Source organism: Rhodamnia argentea, chromosome 9 (assembly GCF_020921035.1).
Source record: "Rhodamnia argentea isolate NSW1041297 chromosome 9, ASM2092103v1, whole genome shotgun sequence".
In the NCBI taxonomy this organism is placed as follows: domain Eukaryota; kingdom Viridiplantae; phylum Streptophyta; class Magnoliopsida; order Myrtales; family Myrtaceae; genus Rhodamnia; species Rhodamnia argentea.
In genome coordinates, this window is record NC_063158.1 from 20,379,189 (window position 1) to 20,402,617 (window position 23,429).

The 23,429-nt window shown below is 40.5% G+C and overlaps 2 protein-coding genes across 3 annotated transcripts; both read left to right on the forward strand.

The window, feature by feature from the left end:
• The first annotated feature begins 628 nt into the window (after positions 1–628).
• Positions 629–8,096, forward strand: LOC115752999 (phytochrome E-like). The gene is given in 5 exon segments (XM_030691454.2): positions 629–3,022; positions 3,768–4,575; positions 6,106–6,399; positions 7,498–7,696; positions 7,699–8,096. Coding segments are annotated over 5 exon segments (3,390 nt in total). The 5' UTR covers positions 629–981; the 3' UTR covers positions 7,747–8,096.
• A 3,295-nt stretch (positions 8,097–11,391) lies between these two features.
• Positions 11,392–18,614, forward strand: LOC115753000. 2 transcript variants are annotated; one of them, XM_030691458.2, is made up of 10 exons: positions 11,392–11,676; positions 12,715–12,851; positions 12,967–13,101; positions 14,319–14,429; positions 14,506–14,790; positions 15,491–15,690; positions 16,169–16,424; positions 16,810–16,920; positions 17,382–17,570; positions 18,134–18,614. In XM_030691458.2, the coding sequence occupies exons 1-10, from the start codon at positions 11,481–11,483 to the stop codon at positions 18,482–18,484; spliced, it is 1,971 nt and encodes a 656-aa protein (XP_030547318.1). In that variant the 5' UTR covers positions 11,392–11,480; the 3' UTR covers positions 18,485–18,614. The 2 variants fall into 2 exon arrangements, with proteins under 2 accessions (XP_030547318.1, XP_030547319.1); XM_030691459.2 differs by lacking the exon at positions 11,392–11,676 and having other exon boundaries at positions 12,838–12,851; positions 14,300–14,429.
• The last annotated feature ends 4,815 nt before the right edge of the window (positions 18,615–23,429 follow it).

Here is a 23,429-nt window from a genome sequence, read left to right on the forward strand (position 1 = left end):
TTTTCCGGATGCTCTCTGTCGTTCACCTGTCGCTAGTCTTCAATCCCCGGCCACCATTCGCCCTCCGCTGGCCCTTTGCCCACCGCCAGCAGTTCGTCGGCTGTCGGTCTCCGGTCCTTGACTAGCGTTCGCCGGCCGCCGATCATCGATCTCTAGTTCTTGGCTGCCATTTGCTGTTCGCCGGTCCCCAACTACCGTTCACCATCCGTCGTTCGCTATTCGTCGGCCACCCGCCATCGCCAATCTCCGGTTCGTGGGTTGCCGGTTGAAATCTTATGTTGTTATCAAACGAATTTTTATTCCGGGAACATAAATTTTACGTTGTTATCAAGCGTATGTCTTTGCTCAAAAGCTTGTCCGGAAAAGTAGAAGTAGAAAAATTTATTTCTGGTCGGAAATAGGGTCCGAAAAAAAAAAAAAATATTGTGATTTACGCCCTAAAGTTGCAAGCAAGCTCTTCATGTTTTGTTTTCTAAGGTGGAAAGTAAAAAAAAAAGAAAACTATATTTATCATCCTCGTGTCCCCGTGAAGTGGCTGAACGTTCCCAGGTGGGCCCATTTGACAAAGTTTTGCCGCAACTCGGGCCATGTCAAGAAACGTGGCCCTGGTTGTCCGATGGCGGAGGAGACAGCGAAAGAAGGCGATTGAAAATCCCATTTCCCACACCCACCCACCTCTTCACTTGTCCAATCAGATCGAGTACGAGGGACAAAACATTCGATTAGCAGCCACTAGTTCGTGTGTTCCTCAAAGCAACCCCCAGAGGAAAGCGGAGGAGACAGACCCACCTGCGCCAAAGCATGAAAAAGACGCATGGAAGCTGCAGCGAGAATCAACAAGGGGGAACCAAGGAGGACAATGATGATAAAGATCCAACTGTTGCAACTCCCGCTCCTGCTCCTCCTCCTCCTCCTCCGAATCCCACAGCCATGCCCACAAGAATCTCTCCCGAATATCCACCAACTCGTTAGTAGCTTGAGATGGCGCTGCGAGGAGACCAGAAGAAGGACGACACCACAGCCCCGGTTTCATCTGCTGGAAGCGACAGGATGAGGCAGAGCAACGACAGGGACAAAGCGATTGCTCACTACAATGCAGACGCTTTGCTTATGGCTGAGTTTGAGCAGTCCAGCGTTTCTGGTAAGTCCTTCGATTACACCAAGTCGGTCATGGGCGTCCCTCCGTTTGTGCCTGAGGAGAAAATCACTGCCTATTTGTCAAGAATCCAAAGGGGCGGCCTCACTCAGCCCTTTGGTTGTATGCTTGCCGTGGAAGAACCGGGTTTTAGGGTCGTCGGTTACAGCGAGAATTGCTTTGAGTTGCTGGAGATTAGGCTTGACAGTGAGTTTTTGGGGTCAAGATCAGAGAAGGGTCTGATTGGCGTTGATGCAAGAACCCTTTTTACACCTTCTTCGGGTGCTTCGCTGGCGAAAGCGGCAGCTTCACGGGAGGTTTCGTTGTTGAACCCAGTTTGGGTTTATTCTAGGGGCGCCCAGAAACCGTATTATGCTATAATTCATCGGATTGACGTGGGGATTGTGATAGATTTGGAGCCTGCGAGGTCCGGCGATTCTGCGATGTCTCTTGCCGGGGCAGTGCAGTCGCAGAAGCTAGCTGTTCGCGCGATTTCTAGGTTGCAGTCACTTCCTGGGGGAGATATTGGCTTGCTCTGTGATACAGTTGTGGAGGATGTACAGAAGTTGACTGGATATGACAGGGTTATGGTGTATAAGTTCCATGATGATGATCATGGTGAAGTCATCTCTGAAATCAGAAGGTCTGATCTAGAACCGTACCTTGGATTGCATTATCCTGCTACAGATATCCCTCAAGCTGCTCGTTTTTTGTTCAAGCAAAATCGCATTAGGATGATTTGTGATTGCAATGCAGATCCAGTCAAGGTTGTCCAAACCGAAGAACTGAAGCAGCCTCTTTGCTTGGTTAATTCCACCCTTCGATCGCCTCACAGGTGTCACACACAGTACATGGCCAACATGGGTTCCGTTGCGTCGTTGGTGATGGCTGTTATCGTCAACAGAGGTGATTCGATGAAACTCTGGGGTTTGGTAGTGTGCCACCATACTTCCCCTCGATACGTCCCTTTCCCGCTTCGATATGCTTGTGAGTTCCTCATGCAAGCATTTGGGCTGCAGCTCCATATGGAGCTTCAATTGGCATCACAGTTGGCAGAAAAGAAAATTCTGAGGACACAAACTTTATTATGCGACATGCTGCTTCGAGATGGCCCGCTTGGTATCATCACTCAATCACCTAATATAATGGATCTTGTCAAGTGTGACGGAGCTGCATTATATTATGGTGGGAATTGTTGGTTGTTGGGTGTGACTCCTACTGAGGCACAAGTGAAGGACCTTGCTGAGTGGCTGCTTACAAATCATGGGGACTCTACAGGTCTGAGTACTGATAGTCTGGCCGATGCTGATTACCCTGGGGCGGCTTCTTTGGGCGAAAGCGTTTGCGGCATGGCTACTGCAAGAATAACTTCAAAGGATATATTGTTCTGGTTCAGGTCACATACAGCAAACGAAATCAAATGGGGTGGAGCTAAGCATCATCCTGAAGATAAGGATGATGGTGGAAGGATGCATCCAAGATCATCCTTTAAAGCTTTTCTTGAAGTAGTGAAGTGTAGAAGTTTGCCATGGGAAGTCTCAGAAATTAATGCAATCCACTCATTGCAGCTTATAATGAGAGACTCGTTTCTGGATATGGATGTCAGGGGTTCTAAGGCCCTGACATCTGCAGGGCGAACTGATACCAAGATGCATGAAATAGATGAACTCAGTTCGGTAGCATGTGAAATGGTTAGATTGATTGAAACTGCGACAGCTCCTATATTTGGAGTTGATTCTGCTGGTCTTATTAATGGGTGGAACGCAAAAATGGCTGAATTGACAGGGTTGCCGACTAATGAAGCTATTGGGAAGTCCCTGGTTAACGAATTCATCCATGAGGACTCACGGGGAACTTTCAAAAATGTTTTATGCAGAGCTTTGCAGGGTAAGTTTCTTTTCCTTTTACCCCACATCAACTTGGCAGAAGTTATTCATCGATTCCTGTCTTGTGGTTGTCTAGTCCGTATTTTCTGTTCAGTTCTCCTTGTAAACATTTGTGGAGAACGGTCTTGTGAAGCTACTTTCTCTTGCATCTGCATTAACTGCGTCATTATTTTGAGTATGCCCTTTTGTTGGTTTGTTCTACTGAGTTCACTGAGATTTGCCTCATTCATTCTGGTGGTTAGGTTTTGTCTTCTCAGAGATTCATTTGAATTCTATCCTTAGCACCTTTATTACTATCGCTAACAAGACACTTCGACCATGTTTTCATCTTTTAGAGTTTAGCAATTATTAGGAGTCTCATGAAGATGTGTGAATGATATGTTGTCCACACGAATGCCATTTTTTCACGGCTGGTTTCTTGGTCTCCTCTTTAACCAGGTTTGAATGCTGGTTGTGCAAGTGTAATGTGATTGAAGTAGAGATTGTTTTTTCCGCATTGTGATGAGTGAGGCATATCAAAGAGAAGCCTCTAAAGCCATCATTCATTATAGTATCCACTATATTAGAGTTATGACAACACTCCGTATACCTTCAACATGTTGGTGGTTTTCCTTGTTTGTCATCATTCATTTCTGTTTACAATGTGAGTGAGATTTAGGTGGAAATTAGGGATATGATTTCATGCTTGTAGTCTTAGTCTGATTAATGGCATGAATGTCACATTTACTTGATTCTATGATGTCCAGGTGAGGAGGATAAAAATGTTGAGTTAAAATTCAGGGCTTTTGGTCTTCATCTGCAGAACTCAGTCGTTTATATTTTGGCAAATGCCTGCACAAGTAGAGACTACACAAATAATGTCATTGGGGTATGTTTTGTTGGTCAAGACATCACATGTGAGAAGATGGTGATGGATAAGTTTGTACGTTTGGAAGGGGATTACAAAGCTATTATACAGAGTCTTAGCCCATTAATTCCTCCTATATTCGCTTCAGATGATAACGGTTGCTGCTCTGAATGGAATGCCGCAATGGAGAAGCTGACTGGTTGGATGAGACATGAGGTCATAGGTAAAACACTTCCTGGAGAGATCTTTGGCGGGTACTGTCGACTAAAAGGTCAGGAGACTCTCACTAAATTTATGATTCTGTTGTACCAAGGAATAAGTGGACAAGACACCGAGAACTTCCCTTTTGGATTTTTCGATCGAAAGAGGAAATTTGTGGAGGTTTCCTTAACTGCAAGCCGGAGAACTGATACAGATGGCAACATTATTGGATGCTTCTGCTTCTTGCAAATTATTACACCTGATGCACAACTAGTCTCAGAAGGACAAGGCCAAGATGATGCTGAATGTGCTTTGAAACTGAAGGAGTTGGCTTATGTACGTCAAGAAATGAAAAATGCTTTAAATGGTATCAGGTTTACCCACAAACTTCTGGAAACTACAGCTATTTCAGAAAACCAGAAGCAAGTTCTAGATACAAGTGATGCTTGTGAAAGACAGATCATGACGATCATAGAGGATATGGATTTTGGAAGCTTACATGATGGGTAGGTATCCTTGTCATGAACGCCCCTTGATTTACTTAAATATTGGGTAATTCTTATTGTACTTGTTTTTTTATATTTGCAAGCTGCTAGCATCAGGAATATATATCATCATTCTCTTTTTCACTTTATGATCATTTTAGACACATTGAAATTCGAGCCTGCTCTACTTAAGATTTGGGCCAATTGTATTTCAGACCAGAGTGAAAATTGCATCAATTGAGGATAAGTCAAGTCAAAATCCTTGTTCTGGCAATGGGTTTCGTTTGATAATCCAACCTAAAATGTTAAATTGATATGTAGAGGGAGACGACACGAATGTAAGGCCTATGGAAACCTGTAGATAAACAATGTGGTATACTTTAACACCCGCTCCTGCGAGTAAACCAGACAGAGAACGGCACGTGGTGGAACCTAGCTTTGGTGTACCATGCTGGAAAGTCCAACCTAAAGCTTAAGCTTAATAGGTTGATGGAGACTACATGAACATAATGTCTATTGGAATCCCGTGGACAAGCGATGTCGGATATGTTAACATTTTAAAGTTTTGTGGAATCACAGTGAATTGCTCTAAAAGTTTAAGTTCTTAAATGAAGGTGTGATTTAAAATTGAGTACTCTAGCACTCCTCGTCATTCATAGTTTGGACTTTGATTAGACTATGGATATTCACATGCACTCACGCACGCGCATGCAGGCACACGCGCGCTCACGCGCGGGCGCGCATTCAGGACCTCCTGTTTTGATACTATGTGAAGTTTTACAGAACCATTTGCTAAATGAAGATACACACACACACACACACACACACTCAGGACCTCCTGTTTTGATACTATTTGAAGTTTTACAGAACCATCTGCTAGATGAAGACACGCACACACACACTCAGGACCTCCTGTTTTGATACTATGTGAAATTTTACAGAACCATCTGCTAGATGAAGGCATGGTTTGATATAAATATGCTTCCTGTTTTGATACTATGTGAAGTTTTACAGAACCATCTGCTAGATGAAGGCATGGTTTGATATAAATATGCTTTGACAAGTTTTTTACGCATGTGCTGGCGTATTTTCTGAGAATTTTTTATGATTAGGACTACCAAGAACAATTCATTGGCTTTACGGGATAATTACTATATCATTTGGTGGCTACTTTGATATGTCATACTTTCATTCGGCGCCTATTGTGACTTATCATAGTGTGACAAGTCATGGTAGTGCAAGGACTCAAAATGCTCAATTTATGTGAATCAAAGAGACGAACTCTCTTTCTCGCCACTTGCAAGCACTAAGTAAATCCAACATTAATAAGAGGTTTAATCCTCACCAGATCTGTAGTTCTCCATCCTTTCTCGGTTGATTTGTCATGTAATTTTGGTAAAACGTATTGAAATACATCCTTGTGATGATATTGCTACTTATGTGCAATTCAGTACTTCATGATGCTTTACTGCTGCTTCTTCTATTCCCTCTCAGTTTACTCTTTCTAAGCTGAGTGATGCCCATAATTGTCTATTATGCTGGTCAATGCAGCAGATTGGAGCTGAACGTGGAAGAATTTCTTCTGGGAAGTCTTTTTGATGCCGTCATTAGTCAAGTAATGATCCCACTGAGAGAAAGGAATTTGCAGCTCTTTCACGAAATTCCAAAGGAAATGAAAAATCTGAGCCTTTTTGGGGACCAAGTTAGGCTTCAACTTGTCCTATCGGACTTCTTGCTAAATGTTGTGCACCATGCCTCTTCACCAGATGGCCGGGTGGAAATAAAGATTTTGCCTGGTTTGAAGCTTATACAGGATGGCAGTGAATTCTTGCGGATACAAATCAGGTACTGAATGACTCTGTCAGACATTCTATATTTCTTCTTGAATAGGTCTTCTGGATCTATTACAAACAGCAGTTAAAACAATCTTACTACAAACTGAATTAGTTAATTGGGAGAGCAATTTGACAATTGCGCACATAGTGCGGCCGCTCTTAACTTTTTTCTTTCCTAGTCATTGATTTGTATTTTTTTGTTTGGTCCTTTTGCGAAGAAGATTGTCTTGGTTTTTGATACATTTCTAAACTGAGGAAGATATGCTTTTCTGTCTCATACTTTAAAAGCGATACCACTGCCACCTGCAATGTAGCCAAAGACGAAGGCTCTTGATGGTGCTTGTCCATCTTAACTGCATTTACATAGCATAGTACCAAAATGATGGATTGCGACTACTGATATACATGCAGGCATTAAATTCTTGAGATCTTGTTTGGAATTTGTGATACTATTATTATTATCTTCATATCATACGTGTGGCAAGAAAAAATAATAATTGAATGAGGATTTGTTTCATCCCAGAAAGGTCCATTTGTTGTCTTCCCCAAGTAATGATTATGTGTAACAGATGCTAGAAAGTTTGCACTAATTTCTTCTTCTTACTAATTCCTGCTTCTTAGATTTCGAATCACGAAACATCTACTGAAAGCATTGGCTGAATGGGGACTTTGTTTTCATTTGAAATACAGTCAGCATCGCATTGATGTCATAATGATTAGCCTCTGCGATCAGGTTTTTCTTATAATGGTGGTACAACTGAAAACGCATATTGTGCGTAGGTCTTTCTTTGAACTCAGTGAAGCTACATTTTCCTTGCAAGTCATGGCAAAAATGCAGATTCAATGTGAAAAAACTGTCCCTGGTTGTAAGCTTCAAAGTTCTTTTCATAGAAGGCAATAGACCACTAAGCAGAAGATAACTGTACAAAAAAGGTAGCAGTATCATGATCCAGCCTGCATGGAAGCCTGGACACGTGCCAGTCTTTATTATTGTAATTTGCTGACTTAGAACATTGGTTTGTCTTATTCCTAAACGTCTCTGAGGGACCCAAACTGCTATATAGTTAGTTATTTCATGCTAATCTTTTTATGTCCTTGTTTTATGTAGGATGGTACATGCCGGGCAAGGTCTGCCTTCTGCTCTGATCGATGATATGTTTGACGGGGAGAGTCGGTGGAATACAAGTGCACAGGAGGGCCTCGGTCTAAACCTGTCGCGGAAACTTCTCAACAAAATGAATGGTCAGGTCCACTATATTAGAGAGAGCAAGAGATGTTACTTTGTCATTGACCTCGATCTTAAAACGCAGAGAGAGAGAGACAAACAAGATGCTCCAACCGGAAGCAGGCATCTTGACGTGACGTCTCTCTTAAAATCTTAATACTTGAGGTCAATGCATTCTGCTACACCCCATTTTATCAAGGCACGCGAAGTATTGCCCGAGAATGTGGTCTTTAGTACAGACAACATATTATACGAAGTCTCTCGAACTTAGGTTCACTTTTTTGGCGAGAACTGCGGAAAATATTAGGAAAACCCCCTGCACAAGTATCCGGGTTCCCCTGGTGAGCCAAGAAACTTTATGGAAAGATAAGCTAGCTGGGTCTTCTTTTGTAACCCAAATAATGCCTCTGTTTTTTGTGCACTTGCTTCTGTACACATGGATGGGCTGGGTAATGAAAGATGGGAATCCTTCTTTTGCTGCATCTTGTGCATGCTGCAATGGTATTGCTGCATCTGGTGTATTCGTTTGATCCTCCATACTAAGCTCGTTAGATCTCCACGAGTATATCGGGTTTCGAAGATCTCGAATCTGAAACGCATGCCGAGTCTTGTATGTGCAGCTCAAGATCTGGCAGAAGAATGCTTTGCTGGGAGAGAGAGAGAGAGAGTAGGCGACGGGGTTTGCCGCAATGGATTTTAACGTTAGTTTTCCATATACAGGAGGTGGGATTGGTCGTAATTAGAATAGAATGAATGTCGACGCCTGTTGAAACATGCTTTTCGCAGAGAAACGTTCGCTATAGTCTTAAATGTTTCATTGGTGATCTTCTGATACAATTTTGCCTATCCGTCTGGGAACTTCTCTGGAAGGAAATTATATACGCCCTTTGTAGCGCGTTCGATGTGACCCTGAATAGGGCGAAGGAGAAGAGGTCAGTTCGAATCGTCGTAGAGGTTCGGTGTTGTCAAAATCTAGTCGCGGGATTTCCCGGTCTCTGTTTGGAGCATGGTCTCGTGCGATCGACTGTCTTCGCTTTATGTGTTTCGCCAGCCTTCGAGATTTTCCGGTCTAGTCACCGTCGCCGAACTTCCGCTTCGCCTTGGGCCATTTCCTTCACTTCCCGACCAGTGATTCACTGGGAATACGGCGCGGCCGAGGACGGGGAATGACCCCTCGTGAAAGTTGAAGTTCAGTCACGATAATCTTAATAAGAACTTCGTGACGGGTATTGGCTGGCTGGAATCCAAGAGCAAAGCCGTTGGAACTGGTAGTATTGACGTGGGAACTATGTTGGGATTGGAGGTAACCCGTTCGAATCCTACTAAACGCAAAACTGTTTGGTGTTAGGAACTTGCGACCGCCTTGCACGGCCGAAAGGCCAGAACTTTAACATGATATGAGCATTTTGCTATTTTTCAATGACTAAAAACAAATATTTTTTAAGTGCGAGGATTTGATTCACAATAAGGCCTTTAATGAAAAACGTTAAAGAGAGATAATTGGTTATTTTGTCTTTAAAGTATGGATATAATCTAAGAAGCATCAATACACGATACAACAAGTCAACACGTTATTTTTTTTAAAAAATAAAAAATTCCGACACATTGGGATACGTTATATATTAAATATATATTTTTATATTATCTAGTTTATATTTTAATAGGTTAATATTACGAAAAACCCTAAATCGGTACATTAGTGACAAATTTACCCTAAACTATTTTTTTAACCACAAAAAATCCTAAAACTGGTACACTTGTGATAAATTTACCATAAACTAATACACTAGTGATAAATTTACCCTCCGTTAGTTTTCGTTAAATTTAACTCTCAAATTGCTAAGTTAGATAGCACATGACGGTTCATGGGTGTACCACTTTAGGGTTTTCACCCTCTGTTTGTCACAAGTATATCAATTTAAAATTTTTCGTGGTACTAACCCAATTTAACGAAGGGTAAATTTGTCACGGATGTACCGGTTTGAGGTTTTTCATGGTCAAAAGAATTAGTTTGGGATAAATTTGTCACCGATGTATTAGTTTAGGGTTTTTGCTTGTAAAAAAAAAATTTTAGATAAATTTATCACAAGTGTACCAGTTTGGGATTTTTTGTGGTTAAAAAAATAATTTAGGGTAAATTTGTCACGGGTGTACCGGTTTGGGATTTTTCATGATATTAACTCAAAAATATCGATGGTGAGTTTCTTCTTCTTACGTTAGAGATTCACGATTAATTTTTTTTTTTTGTGCTAATTGGGTACAATAAGTTTTAGAATGATTGGATATATGACTTATATATTTTTTATTATTAAAAATGCTTAAAATTGATTCGTGCATATCGAAATGGCGTATTGAGATATTAGATTCGCGTGTTGCTGACATATTTGAAGTGCTGATCACGTGCCATTCGCTCGCATGTCAAAGAGCGTGGAAGTGTCGGATACGACACCACGTGATACGAAGGCCTGGTCGGCAGAGGGCTGGTGCTTCCTAGGATTTAATAGGCACGAGAAAATGAAACAGAAAAAAATCTTGCACTCCAAAGGAGCGAGCAAAACGAAGATAAAATCATCTGGACGTTACATCACACCGGCCTCTATACAGTTAAGTCCTCCTACCAGCAATCCTATTCAGCCGCCTCGTGTCAACCATCGACTGCATCATCTTCTTCCTATCAACGAACCCCCACTTTATGGTCTGCTCTTTGGAAACTACCCATCCCCCCAAAAATCAAACATTTTCTTTGGCGAGTTTCCCAAGATGCATTGCCTACTGCTGTGAACTTAATGAAGAGGAAGATCTTACCAGATTCTTCTTGCGCCGTATGCCGTTGAGCCCTTGAAACCCTCGAGCATCTCATGCTCCTATGCCCCTGGACAAAAAAGGTTTGGCAGGATCAGCAACTTAATCTAAAAATTATCCCACGAACCATCACAAGAATTGAAGATTGGCTTTTACAGATGTTGTCTGGCTGCTCTCAGTCATCTCGTCCTTCTAACGCTCTCATTGCCCACACCATCTGGCAAATTTGGAAGGCACGGAACCAATTCATTTTTCGACAGAAGCCTCCTAATCAATGGCATGTTCTACAAGCAGCAAACGGGAATAATCTCAGCTTCTTGCGATGGAACCCTCAAGCTACTCGGGTGAATGACGAACAAAGCAATCCAACGAATAATGGACAGAGGTGTGCTGATTTACCTGTTTCGTGGATTCCCCCTCCAGCGGGAACAAGGAAATTGAATGTGGATGGATCACTCGTTCTAGGCGAGAAAACTGGCGCGGTGGCTGGCCTCCTACGAGATTCACAAGGCCGTTGTTTGGATGGATTTGCCCTAACAGTAGCTGCTTCAGATCCAGAATGAATTGAGGCTATTGCCTGCCGCGAGGCCCTTCGTCTATGCGTTGACCGCCGACTTCGTGATCCAATTGTTGTCGAATCTGATAGTAGTAACGTGGTTGCTGCTATTCGACATCTTCAACGATCGCCTTGCTCCATCGATGACGCCCTCTCTCTTCAGACAGCATGTACGTTGTCTCCTATTCTACAGGAATATATTCTGCTATTGGACCGGGTTATGGCCTCAGTGTCGTTTGGCCAATGCCCATGCATTACAAACCAGGCCGCACACTGGCTGGGCCAGGTCCAGAGACGCGGCGTTTTACCTTGCAATTAGCTCTTGTGCCCATCCCCTGTACTTAAAGAGAGGCCTAGTTCTCTTGGAACTTGACTTAATGATTGTTTCTAATAAAACGTGCCTTCGATTGAAAAAAAACAAAGGCGCGGGCAAAAAAGATCTATCGTCATCTTCCCTCGACCTCTTCTCTCTCTCTCTCTCCCTCGCTCCTTCGAGCCAGCGAAGACGATGCAGACGGCGAATTCGCTCCTTTGCTCTTCCAACGTCTTAGCGCCGCCGCAGCAATCCTTCCTCGGTCTGAATCGCCCCGCTCATGTTCGGAACCGCCTCCACCTCGCGGCCTCGTCTCCCTCTCGCGTTCGATTGTCGTCGCGGCGCTCGCCAGCACAGCCGCCGCAAGTTGCCTCTCCACTGCAGAGCTCCGGTTCGACGATTACTTGTTCAGCTCGAGTCCAGTCTCGTGTTTTTTGGATGGATAGCAGTCCATTAAGCTTTGTGTTTGGTAGTCTTGATAGTGAAAATTAATCAAAATCCGGTGCAAAAAATTTAGTCGAGAGCCATGAACCGAGCATTTGGGAATCTTTAGTCAAAAAGTTGAGTCCTTGACCTTTTTGGTCTTATGCATATAGGATATGGTCAGTTCGTTTTAGCTAGGTACTTAATTAATGGGGAATTGATTTCAAGGATGCCTAAATAGTTTCAGTTTCTTTGTCTTAGACATAGGTTGTGTGTGTGGGTGTGTCACATGTCCATTTTCAATGACTGAGTCACTGAGTGGTTTTTACTTTGCTTTTGTATGCGATTGTCTGTTAAAACTGGAAAGATGTATGTGTGTGTGAATGTCCCTCTCCACTAGGTAACTCTTTTGTGCATCTGTCTCGCTGCTTCGCGTGATTAATAGCCAAGTTTAACATGCATACTTGGATAAGAACCCACGGGCTTGTCTTCTGTGCAAACTGGTAGCAAATGTTACACCCAAAAAGTATGCCAAGCATATCACAGGACATCCACTTATCATCAACTCATGGAGCAATTGATAATTTGATATAAGTCGGCTTTGAGAAGGAGTTGAATGCACACTCATATTTTATGAATATGCTTAATTTGTCCCCATTTCTTGTTTTATTGGTCCATACTTTTGGATAGGTCCATATTGTCCATTAGACGTTGTAGCTATATTTTTTTTTCCTGAATTAGGTGCATTTGGAGTTGGTAGACCATGGAGTTCAATGGTTTAAGCTGTCGTGAATATTGTAAAGGATCTGTAGGTTGCATACTAGTTTTCCCAAGACCATTGTTGTTATCACCATAAAAGAACTCTCCATCATGTCAGCATTCCGTTGAATTGAGAAGTTTCAATGGCTGCTCTTCTACGCCCTTCTTCAGTTTGTAGTTTCGATCGTCATTCTTGAATTAGTTCTGGCGCATACCTTAAGTTGTATGGATTTCTCATACCATGCAGCTATCCAGGAGACAGTTGAAACTGGTACGACTGAATCAGGGCTTGTTGAAGTTGGGTATATATCAAGTGTTCATGGGTTGCAAGGGGAGATCTGCGTAAAATCCAGCACTGACTTCCCTGAACTGCGATTTTCTAGGGTAAAGCATATTCTTACCATCAGTGATGTCGCTCTATGGCCTTACTTGTATGAGAAGGTTATAGATATCAGTATGCATCATTATCTAATGCTAAAACTAATTCCTTTCTTACTAGACTGGGAAAAGATGGTTGAAGCAACGGGTTTTAGGCAGTGAGACAATTCAAGAAGTGGAGTTGGTAGAGGGAAGAGGACACTCTGGGCAGAAAAGTTGGATTCTCAAATTTGAAGGAATCAACAATGTGGAAGAGGTGAGCTTGTCCAAAAGCCGGTTTGTTTACACTTAAGCAAAAGCAAAGAGTACTTTTTAGCTTTCCCACCAAAATCTAAGATATTGTTTAAACTTCAGAGAACTATGAAAAATTATATACGAACCTACATGTCAAAGTTTGAGTGTGGTGAAAGTTTCAGCATTTAAAAAACAATTAAAGTGTGTGAGCCATGAGATTTAGATTGAGCAAAAATAAAAAGGTAAAATTCAATCCAAATGGGCCATCTGTTCTTTAGAAACTGTGATAATTGTATAGAATTTTGGTCTTGCGACATGGTTGATCTTGGATTTCGTTGTATGTAACTAAGCCCTGACTTCATTTATCATGATTAAGTTTTTAGGATGGGCAAACCAGCTTGTACCATGGGGCATATGCTATATCTATGCACTATAGTTCGGCAATTTTAGTCATTGTACTTCTTGTATTTGCATTGACACTTCTTCCATCCATCTTTGTTGTCAAATACTAAGGGAATCTGACCTGGAAACCATTAGTGTTATCAAGTAGGATGATTCTCGTAGAGATCCTCTTAGACAGCGGTCCTAGTGATGCAACTATGCGCAGTACTGGGGTTGAGCATGAAATAGCTGAAAATATGGTGGGCATTATCCCTTTGCAAAGGCTCCATGCACGGATGACACTGTCGGGGTGTTGCGATAAATTCCTCTAATTCTGAATATCTGTTTGCTGGATTTAGATGAAAGTCAGTCTACAGTCACATAAATAAGGTTTGTCATTTTATAAGGAATAGAAAAAGCTGAGAGGGTAAACTGACGCATGATTTTTCTTGAAATGTTATAATTTCTCAAGGGGATGCACTTGATGCACAGTTTCATGAGATCTAGAAATTGGATTTAATACTACTATAGCCTGATGGTCAGCCTATTACAAGAAAAACTAGGCAATATCCCATGATTTTATGTAACCTTTCGTGTGTTACCTATTGGTATCACGGTTTGACTATTTGGCTTATTAGTCAAAGAAGCCTGCATTCTTTTCTGCTCTGGCCTCCACCTTTTTGCATGGTTATCGACTTGATTTTGACGAGCGAACCCCATCTATTTTATTATGAGCAGGAAAGTATCATGCTTTTTTTTTGTGGCTAATTTGAATAGAATCTTGTGGTAAGAGTCACTAACTACTTCATCATTTTTCCAAAATTTGTACTTCTAATCAGGATTTTAAACTCCATCCAGGCTGAGAAACTTGTTGGTGCAGCCTTACTTGTAAGGGAAGAAGATAGACCAGAGCTAGAAGAAGGCGAATTCTATACTCGTGATCTTGTTGGCATGAGAGTTTTTCTCAAGGTTTGCACACAGTTTTATCTTATCTGTGTATGTAGCGGAATCGTATATGGGATGGCCCTCATTTGGCCCATTTCAGGAATCTGGTGAACCCATTGGAACAGTTGTTAATGTCTACGACAGTGGAGCAAGTGATCTTCTGCATGTCATGCTTGATAGTCCCGCACATGATTCTGATGGTGTTGGAAAGTCAAAGCCAACGGAAACTGGTGCCACCAATCACTTAATTTGGGTGCCATTCGTTGAAGCAATTGTTCCACATGTTGACATGGATAGAGGAGAAATGATGATCACACCTCCAAAAGGGCTACTCGAGTTAAATTTGCGCTCCCACGAGAAGTCCAAGAAAGAGAGGCGCCAACTTGTAAGAGCACCCTCTTTTGTACTAATTCAATTTGTATATATCAACTGCTTCTGATTAGAGATCTGTTTTCACCATGTTCATAGCAGGTGTCTTATTGGGGTACATGAATATGCTTCTGGATGTTTATATCTTTTCCTCTCCTTTCTGTTTTGGGTTTTTGGAATTGGGGTTCTCATTCTCTTTTATGTCCATATTCTGGAATGCAAATGCTTTCTCTTGCTTGCATCTTGATTAGGTGACGTGAGTCCAGTCATGATTTTGAAAACTATAAAAAGATAAATAGACGGCAAAGCTTGAAAATTAACTGTCAGGTGTCATATAATATTTATTTGAACTGCAAGGCAGACCTAACTAGAAAGATCAAATATTGGTGGTCAAGGTCACGGATTCATCTACTTCTTTAGTTAAAGGGCATATTCGTAGTACAGCCTTCAATACGAGAAAAAAGACTGTTCTCTAGGAGCTATGCTCTTGTTTGAACTTCGCTTCTAGTGAAATTATCTAACCAACCTTTGAGCATATGGCCAATTGACTCATGACATAAGTAAACAAAGAACTTTAGATAAATAAATTTATAATATGTGAATTCTTATGTGCTTATATGGCTGCTGCTGCTGCTCAGTAAAATTTGCGGCTTTAGTTGCTATAACATGGTGCTTGTTGGAATCAGTGTAAGTTAGAATGCTTTGATGCATTTCAGGAATGGAAAGAAAGGAAAAAGCTCCAAAAACGCCTCATAGCAGCCAAGAAGAAGCTATGTGAACTGGAGCAGCAACATGTGTTTCATGGATTTAGATATGGTGATAAAACCCAAACAAGCTTACTTGCGGATCAGATTGTTGGCGTAAACTCCAAATTGTTTCAACCGGCTTTGCAAAGTATAGACCTATTCTCTCAAAGGTAAGCTATTGTGCGTGTTTGAGCATCACTTTTAGAGCATGTGTAGTGTGCTTCTTTTTGGGGGTTGGGGTGGGGGGGCTTTGTAGAGAAAATATATAGTTAGCTGTTCATCATTCAGTGATAAAACAGACAGGCATAACAACATTGTCATACGAACCATTTTTGTGTCCAATGGTTGGCTAGCTTAGATATTGTGGTTGTCAATTTCGTTCGGTGATTAAATAAAGACTTTAGTAAATGACAAAACTTCCTGAGCCAGTTTCGCAATTGAATATTTTGGTATCTACAATTTTTCTCATCATATTCGTGATTGCTATGCAAAGATTGCTTGAAATGTAACTTATCTGTATCAAACTGTGAATGCAATAGTATTTTGTGCTTTGACTGATCATGTTGACATTATGGATTTTTACCTTTGTCCTTGTGTCTCAACTATTTTTATCCCATACGTTTTGTTTTGTCTCATGTCATGAATCAGATGGAGAGATGATGCTACAAGAACCGACATTTATGATGCTCTGACAACATCAGAAAACTACCTCACTCCTTTGGCTAGGATGGATAAACAGTGTGTGAATTCTGTTTTTGAAGAGAAGGGGCTTCATCTGATCTCGAAGGGTAAAGTTGCCACTGTCTTGGTTGTGACTGACAGTGCTAAGGAGGCGTCTGACCCTTCTATATTGTCCGAGTCTCTTATTCAGACATTAGAGTGTACTAATCAGAAGCTAGTGAAGGTGAGGTTTCTTTTTCCAACTTCTTTATATATTGGCTGCTTCAAGTTAAATTTTCATAATAATAATTCGTTTCATTGCTAGCACAAGCTCTGATCGGAAGCAATTCTTCTATTCCTTATGTAATTTTCTCTTATTTCTCCTTTTTGTGTGAGCATTATTTGGTTTGATAGGAAAAGTTGAGGTCAGATAACACCCAAGTTGAAAGGGGTTGCTGCCCCCACTGGTTGATTGAGATTATTGAGTAAAATGTAGGGGAATATTCCCCTAAATGATAGTCATTTTCATACACCAAAAAGTGCGCTAAAACTTTTTTCTATTTGGACAGGCTGGCTGTACTCTCTATATGCTATTTATAAACTAGCTCAACAAATATGTATCACTGCAGGTTGAAGACCGCGTGTCTATGCCTCTACTAGTGATCTGCCCGGCTGGTGAAATCCCATTGTTCCAAATGCTGTTCTCGGAAAATGATCATTTTGGATTTGACTCTGACAAGGTTAGCATGTCTCATGTTCTATCATTAAATAGCTTAAATTTTTCAACTCAAACGTGCCTTCGTGTTCATTTATAAGAAAGTAAGATAGTGAAACTAATTTTGAGAGCAGTTCACACGATGATGTCCTATATAGACAATACTATACAGTGATATTTTCCCTGTAAATGGCTTTAGAAACCAGACACAAAAGCGAGAGTTCTAGCCAGCTGTGGTGTCTAGGTTTTCAGATCAGCCAGTGTAGTATGACTTCTTAGACTAGCGAATTTCCATTAAGGTCACAAGGATTTTTTGATTGAGCAATGTGCCATGATCATCGACTACTTCTCTTGATTTTATGCATCTGATTTGGAGAAGACTACACTGTTTCATCTGTTCTAGAGTGCTGAATATGATTTTTTTTAAATTTTATATGTATGAAATGGTGTCAAAGTCAAGCAATTATATTTGATTCTATTGGACAGGTTTGGTTTTTCGAAGAACAGATGATGCCAGTGGTTAGCTGTCCAGATGAACAGACAAGGCGTAAGATTCTGATGCAATCTCCTTGGGAGATGCTCCAATCACCAATAGGATCTGGAGGGATTATAAGTGTGATTTCATCAGAGAGTATTGCTGATAATCTTGGTAAAATTGGTGTGGATTATTTCCAGGTGCGTTGCATTTCTTCATCTCCATTCTTTGAAGTTCTAGTTTAAGGATGTTCAAGATGTCTCATGCTTTTTGAAACGTATCAAGGACTCATGTGTTGCCCAATGTTGCATTTTCGGAGATAGTCTAGAGAGTGGTAAACAGTGCATAGGTAGCAATTAGTAGTGGTCCATCTTATCTGCAAATCCCAATGGTGGTCAGGAATTTGTATTAGGTTGCATAATATGAGTTCAAAAGAATCGTCTTGCACTAGAATGTTCCTTTGTCATGACATGTAAAATATCGTGTGGGTTATATTGAAAATAGAAAATTGACATCAAAATGGTGTTTGAAAATGGATTACCTTGCAAATTTGTAGTTTTTTCTGCTGATTTAGCAAATTGTGTTCTTACATATTATTCCATCTGAGGTGGTGGTGCACCTATATTTTGCATGCATGTTTACGTGTGTTGGCATCTACTGGGACATCCACAGATGGATCATCATGAACTCTGTGACACACTTCTTACGCTCCTTCAACATGATGAGAATTATCTATGCAATCCTTAATATGAGAACACTGCAGATTTGCAGCACCAATCGACAATTTCTCAACACAAGGACACTGCTTCTTGGGTATGTTCATTCTAGGGAAGCAGACATGGGCATTCAGGTCTTAGAAGATAAACTGTTCTCCGAGGAAAGTCCCGATGTGATACTCTCCATGAGTTTCTTGAAGAAGTTGATGACTGAGACGAACAAATTTCAGTTCAACACCACTTTGAAGCCAAAAGCACACATCGAGCTGGTCAACAAAGAGTGGGTGGATGTCATCCCTTCGTCGCCCAACTCGTGTGAGATCCGTTGTTCCCTTCTACTCAGTTGTCTGAATATATGTGCCTCAGATAAGGTTTGCTTACTGGAGATTCCCGAGTAACTTATTAACAATGGTCAAAATGTATTACAGCGAGTTGCCATAGAAGAGGTTAAGCACGGAATGCTCCATTTTCCTGCTTTTTTCTTGTCATATCTTATTTGACTAGGTAAATGAATAACTACTTAGGTAATGTGAGTCAATTATAGTCTCGAAATTGGCTATCCTTGAGAGGGACAATCCCCTGTGCCGTACCAGCTCTTCTTTTAACCGATTAATCGACAAAAACAAATTTGAACACATGACCATAATTGTACTTTGTCGTAGCTGGGTAGCAGTACACACCACGGCCACAGAGTTCAAAATTTGCTGCTGATTACTAGTTAAGCTCCAAGAACTGAATTCCCAATCACTTCGATGCGGCTTTTTGCGGCACGAGCTCCATAGGGCCCTCCATAAAGCTTGCAAATGGTCTCGAGAAAGATTTCAATCAAAACAAGGACGCTAGTTCGCCTACATGTATGGGAAATTCATGTATGCTAACGTGAATTAGATATTTATGTTCATTTTAGGTGGATCTCTCGATAAGCTTAAGTTGGCGGGGCAACTTAAGAGACCACTATGGAAATCAGATCGCTGGATTTGTCGTTACGAGAACACTGTTTCTTGGGTATGTTTAATTAAATCAATTTGATCTTAAAGCTTTTAAAATTAGTACTAATTGAGTCTATATGGTTAATTTAAGTCGGAATTTGTTGACGTGAGTGGCGGCAATCCTACGTGGCTTGGCTGGCACTGATGTGAACATATTTCATGATTTTTTTTTTTTGAATTTTCGGTCTAAATTAGCTGGATGCACTTAATTGACCTTGAAGTGCATCCATTCATTCAAAACAATGAAATAAAATTCTCTCTTCTAGCTTTTAAAATTGATATTATATTGATATTGATATTAATTTAGTCATAAACTTTTTAATTAAATCAATTTGATCCTAAAGCTTTTAAAATTAGTACTAATTGAGTCCATATGGTCAATTTAAGTCGGAATTTGTTGACGTGAGTGGCGGCCGTCCTACGTGGCTTGGCCGGCAATGATGTGAACATATTTCATGATTTTTTTTTGAATTTTCGGTCTAAATTAGCTGGATGCACTTAATTGACCTTGAAGTGCATCCATTCATTCAAAACAATGAAATAAAATTCTCTCTTCTAGCGATACACAGGTCACGAGAAATTTCTGAATTTTTAAGTAATTGTTACTTTAACAGCCCAATATCCACACACTTCAAGAAGTTCCTAAAATGGTTAAAAAGAATTTATATGCGCCATAAGTAGGCAATTCATATATATCTCATCATCGTCCATAGCACACGATTTCAACATTCCAAGCATGCCCATATTTTTTTTTTCTTTTTACTGAAAATGAATATCCGCATGAAAATCTTTACCAAAAAAAAAATATATATCCACATGAAAATGGTAATTTTGTAGTAATGTATGCACATGGGCCAAAGAAGCTAATCTAGCATAAAGTTATTTGATTTTTGTTTGTGCAGAGTATTTCCGTATGCATGGTCTGCTGTTGGTATTTCTCTATCCATAGACTAGAGGTGTCAAACGGGTAGGTCGGGTTGGGTTTGGTTTAGTTCGGTTTAAATATGTTCCGACTCATATTGACCGATTTAATCTATATTTGACTCATTTCCATGTTGTACAAATCTAATGATCTATACCCAAGTCAATCCAAACCCCACATGTATTACTTAAACACTTTAATAATAAATTCGTCGATTGGCGGACGGCAACCGCCAACTACCTGCCGTTGCCATGACCACCTCCACCGCCCCGCCCGCTTGTTGCTATCGCTGCCATCGCCACCGCCGCCTAATCGCTTGCTCGCCCTCCTGCCGCCACCCGGTCGCCAGCCGCCAATATCAAACATGATCAAATCTGTTCTCCATTGATGTCTTATAGATTTAGAAAGAAAACTGCTATTCTCATAATATTAACACGAACCGGCACGAATTACAAGCACACCGTATCCAAGTAATGTTTGATCTGCTTTTGTTTAATGTATCTAGATAAATATAATTGCTATATCATCGGAATGCATATGCGGGATGAAAAATACATGAGATCGTAATCCATGAATTTCGTGTATACATGTATATGCATGAGGTGGACCATTCGAAATGGAAGCCGGATTTCCACTCCAAGTTGTCCATTCTTTTGGGAAGGATGTGAACGTAAACACAAAGTAACCTTTGATAGTGTATGCGTAGGAGCCTCTTGGTATGACGACGTTGCCAATGGGGTGGGGCGGGCGGCGGTGGCGGACGGACGGGGCAGGGCAACGTAGGAGGAGGCCGTGAGGGGGGCGACAGCGGCGGGCGGGCAACCGATGACTAGTGATCGGACTTTTAAATTGTTATGTAAAAGAAAGAGATAAAAAAGAAAGAAGAAAAAAGAATCATTCTTTACTCACTTATGATAGTAAGGTAACTCATTTATGACATATTTAAGACTTATTAAGTTGTCTAGTGACCCATTTATGACCTACTTAAGTTTGTTAAGCAATCCATTTATGACCTACACTCTTAAATGTTAGTTAATATATGGGTTATTGACCCATTTGGCCACCTCTACCTTAGACTAATCTTGTTTGGTAATGGGATCCTGAGATATCCTGGTCCCACTTAAATGTTTTAGAAAATTTTAATTTGAATGAGCTGGAGCGGGACTCGTTGAGGATAGCATAATCTACTCATTTAACTCTTTTAAATGGGTTTGGTGTCGGTCCGTATGATAACCCTTGATTTAAATATTAAAATATTACTAACAATTGCTCACGTCAATACCAGCTTCTCCTTCGCTGGGTGAGGCTCGACCTCGCTTAACAACAGCGAGGTTGGGCCTCACAAGAGCTAGCAGGGGCGAGCTTCGCCATCTCGCCGGCCCTTGCCTCTATTCGGTCGATAGACCTTAGCAATCGGCTAGAGAAAGAAGAAAGGGAAGGAAAAAAAAAACAGAAAGAAAAAAGCCGAAAATAAAAAAGAAGAAAAAATCTTAAAAAGTCCACGTCAAGACTGTCGCGTCATGTTAGCAATTTCAGATAAAAATTAATTGAAAATGACTGAATTGACACAAATACAAAATTTGTAGGACAAAATTGACCTAGAAAAAGAAAAGAGTTTAGGATTAGATTGGCACAATTACAATAGATTTATAAATTTTTTGGTAATTTTCCCCTGACCTCACATATAAATTTTGTTGTTGATATTCTTGAAATGTTGTTCTTAGTGTCAAACCAGATTTAGAAAAATTGCATTGCGTACTTGCTTATGGATAAATTTGTGTCCCAATTTATGACCTAACATTAGTGGAGTAAATTTGAGAAAAGACAGTTATTTTGAGATAGCTCTGACAGCCATGTTGTAATAAAAGGAGGGAATCATGTAAATAAATAGTTCACGGGTGGCACGCTGTAATTTTAGAAGATGCAGCAAGTTTATGGAAATGTTGGAATGAGATTGTTTTGATGTGATGGCATGAGAAAAAAGGAAACTCTATCGTATATCTTATCCACAAATACGATATTATAATGGAAAAACTTAAGCCATTTCCGGGAAGTTCAAATTTCAAGCAATTTTATAATAATATTTTGATATTCTTCGATTTTTTTGAATTTTTTCTCTCTTTTTTTTTTCTCTATTTTTTCTGTACTGATCTTGCGGTCAACAAGGATTTGGTTGTACCACGTAAGACGATCGGCGTCCGGATCAACAATTTCCGGCTAATAAGATTTCATTGGCAATAAGTTAAAAATGTTTTAAACTGAATTGACAAAAGTACAATAATTTTAGAACTTCTTGGATAATTTTCTCGTTATCTGTCTTTTAACTCTATTTCCCACTTTCACTAGACAAGAGTACCTACAATAAAATCTTTCTTTTTGTTTAAATTAGAAAAACCAAACGAGGGCTCAATCCATTCCTTAAACTTCGATCTTATCCACCAGCTTTCAACTTGAATAGGGAAAAAAATCAATTGTAGTAATGGAGATTTGTGTTTCTCGTTTCCTTACCTTCCCTTATTGTCTTCCAGATCAAATCCACTTATTTACAAAGGCCGTCAAGTTTTTATCTTTCTCATTTAGGAAAGATTACACCCGTCTAAATAGAGGCAGTGACAAGAGAAGTTGCCAAAGAAAATCAGCAGATGAGCCAGCCTATAATGAACATCATCCTGGTGTCATGTCTCTATATAAATGACTTGGAATCACATCACCCCAACACCAAAATCCGGCAAAAACATCGTATAGGTGAAAACAAATCAACATGAACGCCAAGAGCTGTGCTAAGTTAGCGGTGCTGATGTTGGTGGCGATGGTGGCATCGCAGGCGTCCGTTGCGGAGGCGTCGAAATTATTGTGTGAGGCAAAGTGTTGGACGCTTTGCGCGCCGAACCCAAGCGTGTGCCTTTCACCATGCTTGAGGAAATGCGGTGACAAGGTTGAGACAATAGAGGACCAATGCAATCTCGGTTGTTTGATTTCAAAATGTCTCGACCGACATCCGGGTACGAACGAAAACCTTCGCCTTTGGATCTTTCTGGCTTTTTAGGGTTTATTACGCAACGATGGTCACGAATTCACTTTCCATAATCGATCTATTCAGATAACAAATCAGATAAGTGCCCATATAATTTGTTTAAGAGGCGCCTCACATAAATAGATTTTTTTGACTAATAAATCATTTTATGGACTAGAAGTCTAGTATTTTCAATAAGATGATTTAGTATTTTCATCATCCATACTTTTGAAATCCATTTGTCCCAGAGGATTTGATGTTTCTAGAAAATGAATGCACGGGAAATCAATCCTCAATGACATTTCTTCTATGTTGGCTAGACCTACACTTATGTCCCTTAAGTTTATTGAAGAAACTCCAGTCAAATTGAATTTTTTTTCTCCTTAATTATCAATTAAAGTTTGAAATTTAGATCAATT